At 37.4% G+C, this 17,883-nt stretch overlaps 1 protein-coding gene across 6 annotated transcripts in view; it reads right to left on the minus strand.

The window, feature by feature from the left end:
• Window positions 1-17,883, minus strand: part of SPATS2 (spermatogenesis associated serine rich 2) — a 124,069-nt gene that overhangs the window by 47,021 nt on the left and 59,165 nt on the right. For 5 of the 6 annotated variants that reach the window (XM_036300068.1, XM_036300066.1, XM_036300070.1 and 2 more), the window contains 4 exons: window positions 6,155-6,234; window positions 4,632-4,740; window positions 3,905-3,954; window positions 753-1,014 (listed from right to left, as the gene is read on the minus strand). In XM_036300068.1, coding sequence (XP_036155961.1) covers window positions 753-1,014; window positions 3,905-3,954; window positions 4,632-4,740; window positions 6,155-6,234 — 501 coding nt within the window. The remainder of the gene's footprint in view (window positions 1-752; window positions 1,015-3,904; window positions 3,955-4,631; window positions 4,741-6,154; window positions 6,235-17,883) is intronic. The other variant, XM_036300071.1, reaches the window with a different exon arrangement.

Consider the following 17,883-nt stretch of genomic DNA (forward strand, 5'->3'; position numbering starts at 1 on the left):
TCTTTAAGGAACAGAAAGAGCAGAGTTAGAAAACGAGAGAGCTCGCTCCAAAAAAATAAAAAAAGAAGCCACTGACTATCTTTGGTTTGTTTGAGGTCACTTTAGGCCTCAACAATTATATTTTTCTTTGTCTTTCTGTGCTTGTGCAAATCAATAAAAGAACATAAGAAAACAGCATAATTCTTAAACTGTCATTACACTTATAAAGCCAGTGCAACTGAGCAAGGAGAACTGGATTAACAAACAAGTAATTAAAAAAACTATTTTAAGAGATATTCCCAATATCTTCCCAACACTCATCAAAATGGTTAATAAAACAAAGGAAAACATACAAAATATGTAAATTTACAACTAACACTAATCTTAACTCTGTACTAGAAAACAAATGTAAGACTATAAAAACCAATAGTATACTTCATGGATTTACAGTTATTATCATATTTTTCCACTGTGTTGGATCTTAGAATAATATCAACATCAATTCATTATAATAATTTTCCTTAATAAGTGTACAATTTAAAAAATCTTAAGGGCATCTTCTGTAGTCGACTGCTTTAAACTGAAATTAAAATATGAGACAATGGAAAATAATTATATTTTTCTAGGCCATAGATAATTACAAAATGTGACTCTTTCACATGAGCGGTAACAAAAACTAAAAAGAGACTAACTAGATTTAATTTGATTGCTTTCTCAACCAGGAAGCCCCTGGCTGAGAATGCAACTTTTCAAAGATCTGTTAATAAACTCACCTGTTCTGTCCAGCACATCTGGCATGGAAGACTCAGGATCCTCCAATTCTCTGGCATCTATTGAAAGTGTCTCCACACCTTCACTGAGTGAGTCCACAGACTCAGTATCATTGATGGCACCATTAACATGGTAACCATTAATATCACCTTTTTCTGGAGAAGGCGTGGACTGCTCCTCTTGAATAGAAACCAATTTACTGGAATCTAGGATACTGTTACTTGCTTCGATTGCAGGTTTTGGTTTGCTTTTCTTCTTTTTGTTCTAATGATTATTAAAGGTTTGAAAAAAGAAAAGGAAGAGAAGACCCCCCCAACACAGAGAGGTAACTCTAGCTACCCAAAGGCAACCAATGTTACCAATTTCTCATATGCTCTTCCAGAAACTGAACACATTTCTGTATGTGTGAAATTACTAACTAAAATAACTATGTAAAATACTTTGAATAAACTCAAATGCATAAATATAAGAAATTTATGCATAGTAAAATACACCAAAAGCAAAATCAAAAGATAAATTACATAATGTGAAAAAATATGTACAACGTATATACAAAGAGCCAAATATATTTTGAGCTCTAACAAAAACAAAACAACAATAGTAAAAAATGGTAAAGGATATAAGTATATGAAATGATACGCAACCTCAGTAATAAGAGACATAAATTAAAACTGCGCTGCAGAGGATTCTAAGAAGATGGCAGAGGAGGAAGCATCAGGAATCTGTTGCCCCACCTAGCCTGCCTTAAACAGGCTCAGAACACTTACATTAGCCTACAGTTGGGCAAAATCATCTAATAGTGAATACAATGTAGAGTATCTATTGGTTGTTTACACTCATTATCAGGTGGCTGACTGGGAGCTGCAGCTGTCCAGCATCATGAGCAAGTGTCACACTACATATTGCTAGCCTGGGAAAAGATAAAAATTCAAAGTATGGTTTCTACTGAATGCTACTGCTTTCCCACCATCGCCAAGTCAAAAGTTCATAAGTCAAACCATTCTAAGTTGGGGTCCATCTGTACAATATACTGTCCTCGGCATGAAGAGTTTTGATAGGATGCAGTGAAAGCAGTATTAAGAGAAAATTTATAGTTATAAATGCTTACATTAAAAACAAGAGCCCTAACTGGTTTGGCTCAGTGGATAGAGCCACAGCCCTCGGACAGAAGGATCCTGGGTTAGATCTGGGTTAAGGGCATGTACTTTGCCCCGGCCCAGTAGGGGGCGCGCTCAGGAGGCAACCAATCAATGTGTCTCTGTCAATGTGTCACATGGAGATGTTTCTCTTTGTCTCTCCCCCTCCCTTCCACTCTCCCTAAAAATGGAAAATATCCTTGGGTGAGGATTAACAAAAAATAAAAATAAGTACACATATCATGGAAAAATACCCTCAGGTGAGGATTAACAAAATAAAGTAAAAAAAACCAAACTGCAGGCAGAGAGAATATATATATTCATGTTTGCTCACACATGCATAAAATATCCTGGAAGATAAACAAGAAATTGATAATACTGTTTATTTCTGGGGAACAGGGACAGGATAAAGACGTTTCAGTGTATGTATTAATTTCTGTAGCTTTGAATTTGGAGCCACATGAATATATTACCTAGGCAAATAGTCAAATTAAAACAAACAAAAAAGTTCTTTACCTTTTATTTTAACAAAGCACAGCTCTACTAGCAATACTTAATTCTATTCCTAAGGCTGTACTGACATGATGGAATCAGTTTTCCCCCAAACCCTTCTCATGGCCCTAACAGGAACACTACTGGAACTCTAGATATAACTTTCTCCTCACATCTCTCATCTTTTTTTTCTTAAATATTTTCTCTCATGTGAACTGGGTAAGTTTTCATATCATTGTCCCATGTATATAATAGCTGTCCCAGTACCGGCTCATAGTAATATCCTATTGAACTAATCTCAACAGTTAACTGGACTGAACTTGGGCATTTGGGACTGCCAAACTGAAGCCAATTTTCTTTCTCTAAATTTTAAGAAATTTATGTCTCTAACACATACTTTTCCAGCTGCAAGCATATGTACATCACTAAATAACTTACTATTCTGGATCAGTAAATTAATAAACTGATGTTTCCAGAGCACACAGAGCTATTTATGTTAGATGAAAGCAACGAGAAGAAGTTAAGCAAATATTCAAAGCTCTAGGTAGGGAGAGCTATAGAGGGAACTGTAGTAACATTAGGTTCTCCTTGGAAAAAACTCTCAAGGGTCACTCTCAAGCCTGGTTTGGTCAAGACTTAATAGATCTCTTATGAAGTGATTTAGAGTCATCAAGAAAGCATTTCAAAACTCTAGTACTAACCTGATATAGGAAAATAATTTTCCAAAGGGCTTTCATAGAGATACCTGATTAAAATTCATACTTCAAGCATTTCCTAAAGAAGCTAGATTTAGAGTACAGGGCTGTGGAAAGCATTTTGAGACCAGCTAGTATCCTTTGGGGTAAGCATTTTGGTTTCAAGTGGACAAGAAGAAGGAAATGAGAATCAGTATGTTAGAAATTAGGTACTAGTATTCATTATTATAACTTTCCTATTTCAGAGATGAGCAAACTAAGGCACACAAGGTTAAACAATACTCCCATGTTGCAAAGCCCATAAATAGAACAGTATATAAATCCTGTTCTGATTGACTCCACAGCCCAAGTGCCTTTCCCTCTCTAAACTGGAACACCAGGCCCCTCTATATAACTAATAATAGCAAAGACCCTCTTTGGGCTTAAAGTCAAAGGTCATTAATACCAGAGATTACAACACAGTTGTCTGACCTAAGAACCTAAACTATTTTAACTGATCTATGTTAAGAAAAATGTTGAAACCACTGGACTAGATCACTTTCTCTAGTGGAGCTCTGCTTTCCTTGACATACTCTCTCTCTTGTTTCATTCCTGCCTAGTATTAATACACCTTCAGCAACTCCACCATGGCGGGGTCATTGTTTCCTGTCTTAAATCACATGGAGGAGATTGTATGGTACTCTATGTACACAGCTGTGTTTCAATGTCACAGAAGACTTTTTTAAACCAGGTGAACTGAAGATGCATATGTAAATCTTTTCTTTCAAATATTTTTGCAGCCTAAATTTTTATAATATCAACATCATGCTTTTAAATTTCATTCATTTTTACCTTTTTCTTGCCTGTTACTGTCCATTCTTTGAGTACTTCATTGGCACTACCTGTAAGAGAAACCAGTCACAGATTTTCTCTGCTACCACATGCATGGTCAAGAAGGAATAGGTGTCTCTGCTTTTTGTAAATGCTAGAGAATTTCTAAAGTTCGTAACAGGAAAGTTAAGGTTCAAGTCTCTGAGCTAATATAATAAGATAATCACATCATGCTTATCTTTTGCAATACCTGCCCATTTAGATTCCCCTTCTCCATGTAATTTTCTCAGTAAGTTCTTCCAAGAAGAGACTAATGTAGCCTGACCATTTTGAAATTCTTTTATATAACTTAGATCAAATACAAAGATGAGTGGTTTCAGCCCACGTATGCTATCCCCTCTCCTCCAGAAGATTATACACCACTTTGGCTATGTTGTTTTAGAGAGCTGTACACTACCCTAGACCCAAATGCTGACATTACCAAGAAAACAGATGACAATGAAAAAAAACCGTATAGTATTTGGACCTGTTTATTCTATACTGGCAGAAAAACAGAAACAGGGAGACTTAATCTGATGTACCTATTCAATGATGAGATATCTTTTTTAAATGGCATGATATGTTATATTATCATGAGGTCTACTATATCATCTATGAAATACCAGGTTTTTAAATGAATGTTATAGAAGTTTGAAGCAACTTCTATTTGAAAAAACACAAACTTATTAAAAAACTAAACTAGGATTACCTTCCATAAATGCTTGTACTGTTTTGTCCACACAATTATCAAAGTGCTGCAAAACCAGGATGATTTCATTGTTGCTCTTATTGGGAACTATTGCACGCACTGCATTTATCTGGAAAAGATGACAGGGTCATTAAATTTTAACATCAGTAGGTCAGTTGGCAACTGAGACCTGTTACACAGTGACATTTCATTCTTAACAATATGTATCACTCTTTAGTGTCAGTGAGAGTACATACAACCTCTCACTAGGAATGATTAATAGATGAGTGGTAACATCACATAAAAATTAATTTCAAAACTTAGAAAAGCAGAACATTTCTAGAAATAGAAAGTATATGCTAGATTTTGCTCAAAGAAAGGGAGGTCTAATTTAGATATCAAGTATTAAATTTAGCATCAACCTTTCCTCATTTTTAGCATACTGTAGAGAAAGGTGGAAAGTTTATGAACCACCACCAATAAGAACTTCGATTTTTATACAGCATTTTTGAAACATTTTATTTCGTATCATTTAACTGTATAACACTATAAAGATAACAATTCCTAACCAAGGACAAACCTTCAGCTTTATGGCCCTGTGTGGTAAAACCCATTTGTTATGAAGAATGGCAAAACACATTCCCTCTATACACTTAGCCTCTAGGGATTTTCCTAACTTCTGTTCAGCTATACATTTAAAATTATGTATGTTTTTTTTATTCTATATTTCTTGGTATTTTATATTATGAATGCTTTCAAGTTATCTAGTCAGCAATACTGCTTGAAAAGGAACTCCTTTTATAGATGAGAAGAGGTATCTTGTCCAAGTAATAAGCAGAGTCTGTATTAGAACCTAAGTCTTTTTTTAGTACACTTGCTTTCATATCATTCTATACTTTTATTATTTCAGGCTTAATTAATGATAAGGTTTAAAACCATATAAGTGGAAAGGTATATAATCTATAATCCAAAGAGGGATAATTTATAATTATACGTTTTTGAGATGAACAAAATACTTAGCACTAATCACTAGAAAATGGACTTTACGCAAAATTTACAAATTCAGCAATAAAGGTAAGATTCTGGTAACTTAAAATGTGGAAGTGTTTATATTATTAATGTACTATATTTTTTGCCAATCTGAAAAAAATAAAATTGGTATAATTTTAATTAATTCACACTAGACAACTATTGTTATGTTGACTGTTATCATCTTTTTACTTGATAATCTAAGGAAAAAGAGGTCAGTGTCCCTAACTAAATAGTCAGGTACTGCATGTTTTAAAAATTCTTGCAGCACACTGGTTGAAAATCACTAATCTGCCCAGCCAGTGGCTCAGATTTTTAGATCAAGAGCATGTGCCCGGGTTGTGGCCTTTGCAGGAGACAGCCGATCACTGATTCTCTATCATGGATGTCTGTCTGTCTCTCTCTCTCTCTCTCTCTCTCTCTCTCTCTCTCTCTCTCTCTCCTCCTTCCTGAAATCATTAAAAATATTTTTTTTAAAAGAAAATTGCTCATATACATACAGTAACTAATCATACCTTCTCTTTCATGTTTTCAAAAGTTCCTCCCTGGGCCAGTACAGTATTGGACTGCAAATCGAAAATGAATCCTGATGAATCTGAAAGAATGAGAAGGAAAAATATATTCAACAATATCTAAAACTGACATGTGATCATCTTCCAAATAGAAGGGCTTTAAACAGTTAACAACTTATGTACTTTGCAAACTCTATTATATAAATAACTGATAACTACATTTGAATTAAAATTATAGAAATAAAGTTTTATTTTAATAGAAACTGTAACAACTTAAGAAAAACACTAAATACAGCAACTATATTAAACTGTCCAGTAATCCTTGATATCTTAATTGAAAAGGCCCTCTATAAATGTTGCAAGTCAATGGCTCCCCAAAGTAAAATTTACCACTAACAAATCTGAAAATGTGAGTGAGGATGAGAGCTCCTGTGGCATTAACAATAACAACACAGGAAAGTAATTTCAGTTTTCTAGAGTGCACCACACACATCATGTTTTTAGACTATTAACTCCATGAATACATTCGTCAACCTAATGCTTGACAATCAATGTGCTGGAGTTGACATCACCAGCACAACTCGGGAAAACTTAAGTTTAATGTGGTTTATTACAGAAAAGAGTTTGGCTTCCCAGCACTTATAAAGAAAAGGCTATCTGCAAATTTAATCCATTTCTTTACCTGAGACCATGTCATCAATAAATTACCTCCACTTTAAACACTTAACAACTTTGTTTTAATCTAATGAGATGCAATCCAGGAAATGGTTACACTGTTTCTCAGATTATGATGTATATACTTATCTGGGCATTTCAGCTTAAAATGTAGGTTCTGATTTAGTAGTCTAGCCTGTGGCCTGAGATTTTTACTCCCTGGTGGTATCAACATTGCTGATCCATGCACCATACTTGGGAGTAGTTTGGGGTTTAGAATTTCAACAAAGCAAGGAAAAGGGAAAGTTTTTTAAAAAGGGGGTTGCTATGGTCTAAATGTTTGTGCGCCCTCTCCCCCCCATTCATATGTCAAAATTCTAAAGTGATGGTATTAGTGATTGGGGCCTCTGGAAGGTAAATAAATCCTGAGTGGAGCCCTCATGAATAGGATTAGTGCTCTTATAAAACTGACCGCACAGAACTCCCTAGCCCCTGCCACCATGTTAAGACGCAAGAAGTCTGCCAGCAAGAACAGGGCCTTCACCCAACCATTTGACACTCAGGTCTCAGACATCCAGCCTTTAGAACTGTGAGAAATTAATTTATGTTGTTTATAAGCCATCCATTTTGTTATAGTAATCTGAAAGGACAGGGGTTTAAAAAAATACAGCAATATTCCAGTACATTTTCCAAATTCTTTTTCTATTATAACAGATGTATTTCAACTAAAGCCTCTTTTACAGCTCAGTCTTTATCCTGTGTTTTCAAATACCTCCTAGTTGCTATGGAAGATTGATAAGTTAAAATGACAACGCATTTTGGTACTAAAAGTGGAAAAGAGGATATGAATACAATGTATGTCATTCCAAGAGAAACTATGCTTGCCAATTACCAATGAACCGTGCATTCATTTACATTTAACCTCTCTGTAATACTGGCAGTTTTGAGACTGTTAACAAATAAAAAATCAGACTGCACTTACACAAACTCAGTACTTAAACCTGAGTTTTCCAGATGACTACATAATATGATTAATTCCCAATTATCTATAATAATAAAAGTATAATATGCTAATTAGACCAGACAGCCGAACGACCTTCTGGATGTCATTCCGGACAAAGCTGTGGCAGCAGGGGCCAAGGCAGAGGTGATTAGGGGTGATCAGGCAGGCAGGCAAGCAGTTAGGGGAGATCCGGTAGGCAGGCAGAGAGGTTAGGGGCAATCAGGCAAGCAGGCGAGCAGTTGGGGTGATCAGGCAGACAGAGTGGTTAGGGGCAATCAGGCAGGCAGAGTGGTTAGGGGCGATCAGGCAGGCAGGCGAGTGGTTAGGGGCGATCAGGTAGGCAGGCAGAAGTGGTTAGGGGTGATCAGGCAGGCAGGTGAGCAGTTAGGGACAATCAGGCAGGCAGGTGAGTGGTTAGGGGCGATGAGGCAGGCAGGCAGAGGGGTTAGGGGTGATCAGAAAGGCAGGCAGAGTGGTTAGGTGCAATGAGGCAGGCAAGCATAGTGGTTAGGGGCAATCAGGCAGGAAGGCAGGCAAGCGGTTAGGAGCCAGTGGTCCCGAATTGCGAGAGGGTGCAGGCCAGGCTGAAGGACTCCCCAGCCCCCACGTGCAAGAATTTCGTGCACTGGGCCTCTAGTCTTTAATAATTGAAGAGACACAGTACATACGATGAAAATCCTATATAGCCAAAATACTATCTAACAATCTTTTCAGAATTGCTGTAGGTTAGCCAAATGAGATATTAATAAGCAGTGAGATGATACCTAGGAATTCAATTATCTTATTAGAGAATCAAACCACCAATCTTTTTTAGGGAAAAGAGGAGACACAAAGTAAAGCAACATTTCAGTGTCTATCTTAAAATGAACTATTAGTATTACTAGCTTCTTATACATCATCTAACACTTTATTTCTTTTCTTTAGATGAAATAAAGTGCAAGGAAAACAAGAGTAGTTCTGCAAACACTTTCAGTTATTATCCCCTCAAAATTAGCACAGTATTATTAGAGTTTATCTGGCATACCAATTAGGATAATGATTAAAAATACATAGGGCCGCTATTTCCGTCAGGATCACAGCAGGAAACATATGGCACACTCAAATCAGGAAAACTGAGAAGAGTTTTAAGAAAAGACTATTTTATAAGGTGGTATTAGGTAGTAGGGAAACCACAAGATGCAGTGCAGTTACCCCTTGGCTAATAGCAGCAATGTGAATTGCTACCCTGAGGTTTTGAAGAGGCATAAGGAGACAGCAATTACTGGAACCCAGAGACAGAGGGCTTTTTCATCTTCGTTTCATCTGTTGTGGTAGGGCAATAGGACAGTAGCTATAACAGTGGTTCTTAACCTTCCTAATGCCGTGACCCTTCAATACAGTTCCTCATGTTGTGGTGACCCCCAACTATAAAATTATTTTTGTTGCTACTTCATAACTGTAATTTTGCTACTGTTATGAATCGTAATGTAAATATCTGATATACAGGATATATTTTCATTGTTACAAATTGAACATAATTAAAGCATAGTGATTAATCACAAAAACAATATGTAATTATACATGTTTTCCGATGGTCTTAGGCAACCCCTGTGAAAGGGTCGTTTGACCCCCAAAGGGGTCGCGACCCACAGGTTGAGAACCGCTGAGCTATAACATAACCTTTGGTCAAAGGTCACAGTAAGCCCAGTGACCCCTCAGGGAAAGACTGGGGAAATAAATATCCCTACCTCACTCTCCTCCTTGCCTCAATGCTACCCAATGGCTAAACCCAACCGGAAGCCCAAGGGCAAGAGAACCCTTAAGGGAGTATTTATCTTTTCAATAATGAGTTCACCCAAAAGGGAAAACAATAGTTTAACATCTTAACTTGTCTATTCACCAGCTATATTGCCTCTTAAACCAACAAATCAAGTACATTCATATCTTGTATCAAAGAACTAGAGCTTAAGTGCCTTTCAGCATTACAGAGAAAGTTATTTTTAATTCCAATCAACAATATTTAATGATTTAACAATTCTCTTATTTTTACATGCAAAGAAAGCCCAAGATTTATTTAACTTCATTGGTAGAAAAAAAGGAAGGATCTCATCCTGTGACTGAAGAGCATGCATACTCTATCAGAAATGAATTCTTACAGCAAAACAAAATGCAGTTGAATACTATTATCAGGCAAGATTCATAAAGGATACGAGGAACACTTGAGATTGAGTTTTCTTTTTATCATTTATTTCCCTCTATTAGGAACATTTTGGAAAAAGTATGTTCTTTACAGTATCACTGACATATTTGTAAATACTACAGGCTTTGTTATTATTGTTTTTGCTGGATTAAAAAATAAGGCAGCCAAAACCGGTTTGGCTCAGTGGATAGAGCGTCGGCCTGCGGACTGAGAGGTCCCAGGTTCGATTCCGGTCAAGGGCATGTACCTGGGTTGCGGGCATATCCCCAGTAGGAGATGTGCAGGAGGCAGCTGATCGATGTTTCTCTCTCATCGATGTTTCTAACTCTCTATCTCTCTCCCTTCCTCTCTGTAAAAAATCAATAAAATATATTAAAAAAAATAATAATAAGGCAAAAGTTATTTTAGGCATTGAGAATGACATAGAAATGTCTGAGTCTGATTATACCATATAGCAAACTAACCACGAACAGGTTTCTTAATTTAAGTATAATTAACATTTATATAATACTAGAGGCCCAATACCTAAAATTCATGCATGGGTAGGGTCCCTAGGCCTGGCCAATGATCAGAGCCCATCTGTGGGGTGACTGGCAGGGCATTTGGGCCCCGCCCCCCCACCCCTGCTAGCACCCGCCTTGGCTGGCCTGGGGCCTGCAGACTGGGGGCAGTTCCTGCTTTGAGTGTCTGCCCCCTGGTGGTCAGTGTGCATCATGGCGACTGGTTGTTCCACCTGTTGTTCCCCAGTTTGGCCTATCTGCATATTAGGCTTTTATTATATAGGATTAGTTTCAGGAACACAACATAATGATTTGATATTTGTATATACTGTAAAATGATCACCACAATAAGTCTAGTTAACATCATTTACCATACATGGTTACAAAACTCTTTTAGCAACTTTCCAATATGAAATACAGAATAATTAACTACAGTCACCATGCTGTGTATTACAGCTCAGGACTTATTTTATAACTGGAAGTTTGTACCTTTTGACCCTCTTTATCCATTTCATACACCCCCTATGACCCACCCCTGTCTCTGGTAACCAGCAATCTATATTCTCTGTTATCTATGAGCTAGATTTATTTTTGTATTGATTTTCTTTTTTAGATTCCACATTTGATATTTGTCTTTCTGATTTATTTCACTTAGCATAATGCCCTCAAGGTCCATCCATGTTGTCACAAATAGCAAGATTTCCTTTTTTCATGACTGAATGATAATAATCATATACATAGCACATTCTTTATCCATTCATACATCAATAAACACTTGGGTTGTTTTCATATCTTAACTATTGTAAATAATGTTGCAGTGAACATGGGGGTGCATCTATCTTTTTGAGTTAGTGTTTTTGTTTTCTTCAGATAAATACCCAGAAGTAGAATTGCTGGATCATATAGTTCAATTTTTAATTTTTCTAGAAAATTCCACACTATTTTCCATAGTGGCTGCACCAATTTACAATCCAACACAAGGTTCCCTTTTCTCTGCAACCTGGACAATGCTTGTTATTTCTTATCTTTATTTAATTTAATTTATATTTTTATTGATTTTAGAGAGAAAGGGAGAGGGAGAGATAGAAACATCAATAATGAGAATCACTGATCAGCTGCCTCCTGCACGCCCCCTAGTGGGGATCGAGCCTGCAACCTGGGCATGTGCCCTTGACCAGAATCGAATCCAGGACCCTTCAGTCTGCAGGCTTACACACTATCCACTGAGCCAAACCAGCTAGGGCTCTTGTCTTTTTTATAAGAGTCATTATAACAGGTGTGAGAATTGTGGTTTTGATTTGCATTTCTCTGATGATTAGTGATGTTGAGCACCTTTTCATGTACCTGTTGGTCATCTATATGTCTTCTTTGGAACTGAACAAGTATCCTAACAAGTTGTGAATCATAGTAACTCAGCAGATATACTGGCTCTCAAGTTGCCATTATTTTAACAGTACCTTGGTATATTATCTTTCTTCTAAGGATCTCAGACTCTTTTTAAAAAAAAATAATTTTATTGATTTCAGAAAGTAAGGGAGAGGAGACAGAGACAGAAACATCAGTGATAAGAATCACTGATCAGCTGCCTCCCACATACCCCACATCGGGGATCGAGCCCCCAACCCAGGCATGTGCCTTAACAAGAAATTGAACTGTGACTCCCTGGTTCATAGGTCGATGCTCAACCACTGAGCCATACCAGCTGGGCTCTCAGATTCTTGTTATTATTTGCTAATATTCCTTACACATACATAAAACAAATTGGGTAACAAAATTATTCACATTTTGCCATGGCCAAAGAGAGGCCACAGAGGTAAGATCAAATTAAATGCAGGTAAGCTCTGAGGTGAGGAAGCCTATTGAAACAGATAATCTAACAAGTGTGATGATCATTTGTCTTATCTCAAACTGTATACACTTGCTCTTAAAAATTAAAAAGTCAAGTCAAAAGCAAAGGTTATTTAAGTGCCAAATCTTGTAGAAGTGTTATCTCATGAACAATTAAACAATCTGAAGTTCTCCTTTAGAGTGAAGAAACAATACTCAACCACCAATGTCTTCATATAGCTTTTGCTCAGGCCAATTTTGAGAATAATCCACATATAAGTCACCAATAAAAGAACAAGTGGAGTTTAGTTTCATCATGTGCACTAGTGGCAAATGCAGTGATGGGGGTTATATTGAACAAGTGTGACTGCAAGAAAGTTATTGTCACAGACACTACTAGCTAAAGCCTAGAATGTATTTACTACTTCAAAACTAAAAATGCCACCAAGTTCAGTTTCCTAGGTAGTAGTAATACTATCTTATGCCAATTTACTACCTAAGTTTGTAAGAATTATGACTATTTGGATAAGAAAGAAGATATTTACATATTTTTAAAAGGGGAGAGAATGTATAAATAATGAGGAATCAGGCTCAGAGGAGAAGCAAATCAGAGATGAAAAATTCTGAAAGACAGCTATGTCAAAGTGCCATTTTGTAAGACTTCTAGTCTGTTGTAATTTTTTTAAAAAATATATATTTTATTGATTTTTACAGAGAGGAAGGGAGAGGGATAGAGAGGTAGAAACATCAAAGAGAGAGAAACATCGATCAGCTGCCTCCTGCACACTCCCCACTGGGGATGTGCCCGCAACCAAGGTACATGCCCTTGACCAGAATCGAACCTGGGACCCTTTAGTCTGCAGGCCAACGCTCTATCCACTGAGCCAAACCGGTTAGGGCTAGTCTGTTGTAATTTTACTATATTACTGTTGTGGCCAATATTTAGTTCTTTAAAAGTTATAAAGAAACCTCCATCTTGGTTGCCATGGCTAAACACACAAATCTTCTCAGTACAGTCTCATCAACTTGTCTTTCCAGCCATCTCAGGTGACTACTGTGGCTTATATGTTCAGAAAAATCCACACTTAAATGATCAATCTGCTAAATGGATCTTGAATGATGAAAGCAGACTTTTATCTTTCTGTTATCTCTGCTTTTATCTGTCATATAGCGTAATAGCTGATTAATTTTTTCTTTGTTCCTTTGAGTGCTTCCTCAAATACATTCTAGGACAGGGGTGGGCAACCCCTGGCACACGTACCAAACATGGCACGCCAGTAACTTTTGCTGGCACGCGAAACCCTCTCTTATAATCTTCCATTTACAATTTTTTCCTTAATATCGACTTTTTTATTTTTCAGATAAAGAGAGGGGAAGAGCAATTTCTATGCCTCTGCCTTAACTCTCCCTGCCTTCCTAGAACCAACCAGTGTTTTGGTTTCATCCACATATGCTTGGGAATCTTTGTTCTCAGTGATGAATTTTGTGAAGTCTCGTAATAGGAGTAGCCTGACGGATGAAAGTAGTAGCTCGTGCATATCTCTGAAGGTCATGAAATATAAACCTGATGTAAAATCTCTGTCATCAGTGATGCAGCAGCAAAAGTCCCACTGATAATATCAAACGGAGTCATAAAGTTTTCTGTCGGACTATCAGTGTACATGTATACATTAAAAAATAAAGATATTTTTCATCATCATATACTGTGTTTTTGTCGCGCGAATGAATTTTATTATTTCTTCAAGGTTCTTCACATATGTACACCTTAAGAGATATCAAGTAGGCGTAACACGTTCTCAAAAAATTAGGGTTGGATATGTGATGTGAGAACCATGATGGCGGCATAAGGTATAAACCTGTAAGTGCTGCCTCCCACAACAACACTGAAATTACAACTATAAGACAAAACAGCTATCATTCAGAACCACGGGAAAGCTGGCCGAGTGGAAGTTCTACAACTAGAAGGGAAGAAAGAAGCACACTGAGACCTGGTAGGAGGTGCAGACGCGCCAAGAACAGAGGTATGAAGGCGTGCGTGAGGCGGCTGCACCTTGGTGCGCTGTTTTTTTCATTCGGAAGGGGATACAAGCTCTTGAATGCACTGAGCTCGTTTAAGGCGAGATTCTGAGGTCCCAGACTCCTATGGGGAGAAACTGGACTGTCTTACAGCGGTTTGGAAAGTGAGGGGCACTTTCTCACAGAGCTGCTTGCAGGGATCATTGTTGCTGTGGGAGCGTGGGACTGCAGAGACGCGGAGTCCCGAGGAGTTGCAGACACGCTGAGGACAGTCGCTCTGCCCTGGTGATTCTCTGAGACCCCGCCCCACTCAATTTACTCCCCTCCCAAGCTGTGCTCAGCAGTGCAAAGGAATCACCTTGGCTTTTGCGGCCTAATCTAACTGCAGCTGAGTTAGAGAGCTCCAAACCTTCCAGATTCCAAACAAAGAGGAGAAATCTGCTGATATCGCTGTAGCTCCTGCTGGGTGGACTCACACAGTGGTTGACTTGGAGATCCAGGAGCCAGGGTACCCCTGGTCAGATACCAGATTTCAACTCCTCACATCCATAAGGGACACACTCAAGAGGCAGACTCAGTGAGCACCAAAGCCCCACTGAAGCAAGTCCTGCCCCATAAGGGTGTCTCCAGCACAGCAGTTCTTCTTATAGACACAGTGGGTCCTCGCAATCAGCCAAAAATGCGAAGACAAAGACACATGTCACAAATGAAAGAAATGGAGGAAAGCAAACTAAGGGAGGACATAGAGTTCAGAACTACAGTTATAAGATTACTCAAGAATCTTCTACGAACCTCCGAGGAACTTAGTGAGACCTTCAAGGATCTTAATGAGAATGCCAAAAAAATGGAAAAGGACCAGTCAGAAATTAAACATACACTGACTAAAATAAAGAATAATATACAGAGATCCAACAGCAGACAAGAGGATCCCAAGAATCAAGTCAAAGATTTGAAATATGAAGAAGCAAAAAACACCCAACAGGAAAAGCAAAATGAAAAAAGAATCCAAAAATATGAAGATAGTGTAAGGAGCTTCTGGGACAACTTCAAACATACCAACATCCGAATTATCGGGGCGCCAGAAGAAGAGAGAGAGCAAGATACTGAAAGCCTATTAGAAGAAATCATGACAGAAAACATCCCCTACCTGATGAAAGAAATAGACTTACAAAGTCCAGGAAGCGAAGAGAACCCCAAACAAGAGGAATCCAAAGAGGACCACACCAAGAAACATCATAATTAAAATGCCAAGGGCTAAAGACAAAGAGAGAATCTTAAAAGCAGCAAGAGAAAAACAGTTAGTTACCTATAAGGGAGTACCCATACGACTGTCAGCTGATTTCTCAACAGAAACCATGCAGGCCAGAAGGGAGTGGCAAGAAATATTCAAAGTGATGAATGCCAAGAACCTACAACCAAGATTACTCTACCCAGCAAAGCTATCATTCAGAATTGAAGGTCAGATAAAGAGCTTCACAGAGAAGAAAAAGCTAAAGGAGTTCATCACCACCAAACCAGGATTATATGAAATGCTGAAGGATATTCTTTAAGAAGAGGAAGAAGAAGAAAAAGGTAAAGATAAAACCTATGAACAATAAAGTGACAACAAATAAACCTAAAAATTAAGTGAACCTAAAAATTAAGTCAGAATAAACTGGTGAATATAATAGAAGCAGGGGCATAGAAAGGGAGTGAACTGACAATTCTTGGGGGGAAGGGAGTGTGGGGGGGTGTGGGAAGAGATTGGACAAAAATCTTACACCTATGGATGAGGACAGTGGCGGGGGGTAAGGGCATGGGGTGGGGTAGGAACCAGGTGGAGGGGAGCTATGGGGGAAAAAAAGAGGAACATCTGTAATAATCTGAACAATAAAGATTTATTAATTAAAAAAATTTTAAAAAAAGAAAGTAAAAAAAAATAAATTAGGGTTGGCATGCAGAAGAATTTTGAGTCAGAGATTTTGCTGGTTTTGGCACGCACTCACAAAAAGGTTGCCCACCCCTGTTCTAGGATGTTAGGCCTCTTCTTTTACACTGGGGAATTTCCAAGCTTCTAGAATGAGTGATTTTTCCAGGTAGAACCTGATGAAAAATCAGGGTTTTTATTAAAGATACAGACAAGCAATTAAATCCTACCTTACTCACACCAATAGATTTTTCCAGGTTTCTAGCATGGGCAACAGAATAAGCTTTCCTTTTTTAAGTTCCAAGAATTCTTGAGGTTCTCTCATTGCTTAAAAAGTTTGCTGTTCCAATAATAATTCTGTCAATTCTTCCACGGTTGGATAGGAAACTCAGTCTACCTTTCAAAAACATTCTTAATAATATACTCTAGAGCAGTGGTTCCCAGCGTGGGGCACATTTTTAAGAGGGGCAATTTGAGAATAAGTTATTAACTGAATTTTTTGCATTTCTTATGGTTCTAGGGGACTCATATATAGTATATAAATATATATTGTGACAAACTTATGCATTTCAGTTCTCTATTGTTTTGAAACTTTATTTGCTATTTTTTCATATCACTTCATATTATTATTTTTTATAAACAATTTCTTAGTGATTTCTTCCTCAGTACTTCAACTGTCCTTTTATTTTTCTTTCATGGATCCCCTGTTTTCTGGAAGTTTACTCAGACCAAGTTAATGGCCTTTTAGGCTTCCTCCACATGAATAAGAGTTCACTCTTTGAATAATAAGAATTATATGTCATGGGGGGAGAGGGGACATCAGGATTTTAGAGATGCTTAGGTGGGGCCTGGACAAAAAAAGGTTGGGAACCACTGCTCTAGAGAATAGCAGTGAGGCAATAATATTTATTTTAATGCCCAACCTCTTCTGTCTCCATGCCATTTCCCGTTACTCTGGAATTAGTTATTCCACATATGAAATAAATTGTTAAAATAATTCTTTCCTACTCTTTATTATGCTTCAAATTCTACCAGCTGTTCCAGGAAAGAAACTCGATTTCATAAGTCAAAAAATTAAAGCACCTAAGAACTGTGATTTTTATTAAAAAACAAAACTCAAATTTTGCATTACTAACATTAGTACATATTCTCTGCTGATTTTAGATTTAAAAAACTTTGTATGTAGTCCCAGGGATTACATGCATTCAAAGTTACTTTGAAAATTATGAAGCCACATGAGGATTATTTTGCTATTTACAGCCAACATTCAGGCTTTTTTAAGGAAAGGAGCACTAAAATAGAATAAAAATTAAAATATTTAGTTAAGTCTTTATTTATTTCCAAGTAGTAAGAAGGACTGATTTGAGTTTTACCTTTCTACTTGCTAATCTCTCCTTTTATTTAGGGAAAGGTAAAAATAAATTGTAATGTGGCTAAAAGATGGACAGCCAATAAAAATAGGGGGGAGGAAAAAAATCAAGAAACCTGGATGATCTAAAAGCCAGATAATCAGTTTGCAAATAAATCACATCTTATAAAATGCCTCTGTGTGAAGAAAAAGATACTTTTTCTTAAGTCTGAAGAAAAAGATACTTTCAGCTAATAAGGGCCTATTTCAGTCTCTCTTACCAGTCCAACCCTCATTTT

Source organism: Myotis myotis, unplaced genomic scaffold (assembly GCF_014108235.1).
Source record: "Myotis myotis isolate mMyoMyo1 unplaced genomic scaffold, mMyoMyo1.p scaffold_m19_p_3, whole genome shotgun sequence".
Classification (NCBI taxonomy): Eukaryota; Metazoa; Chordata; class Mammalia; order Chiroptera; family Vespertilionidae; genus Myotis; species Myotis myotis.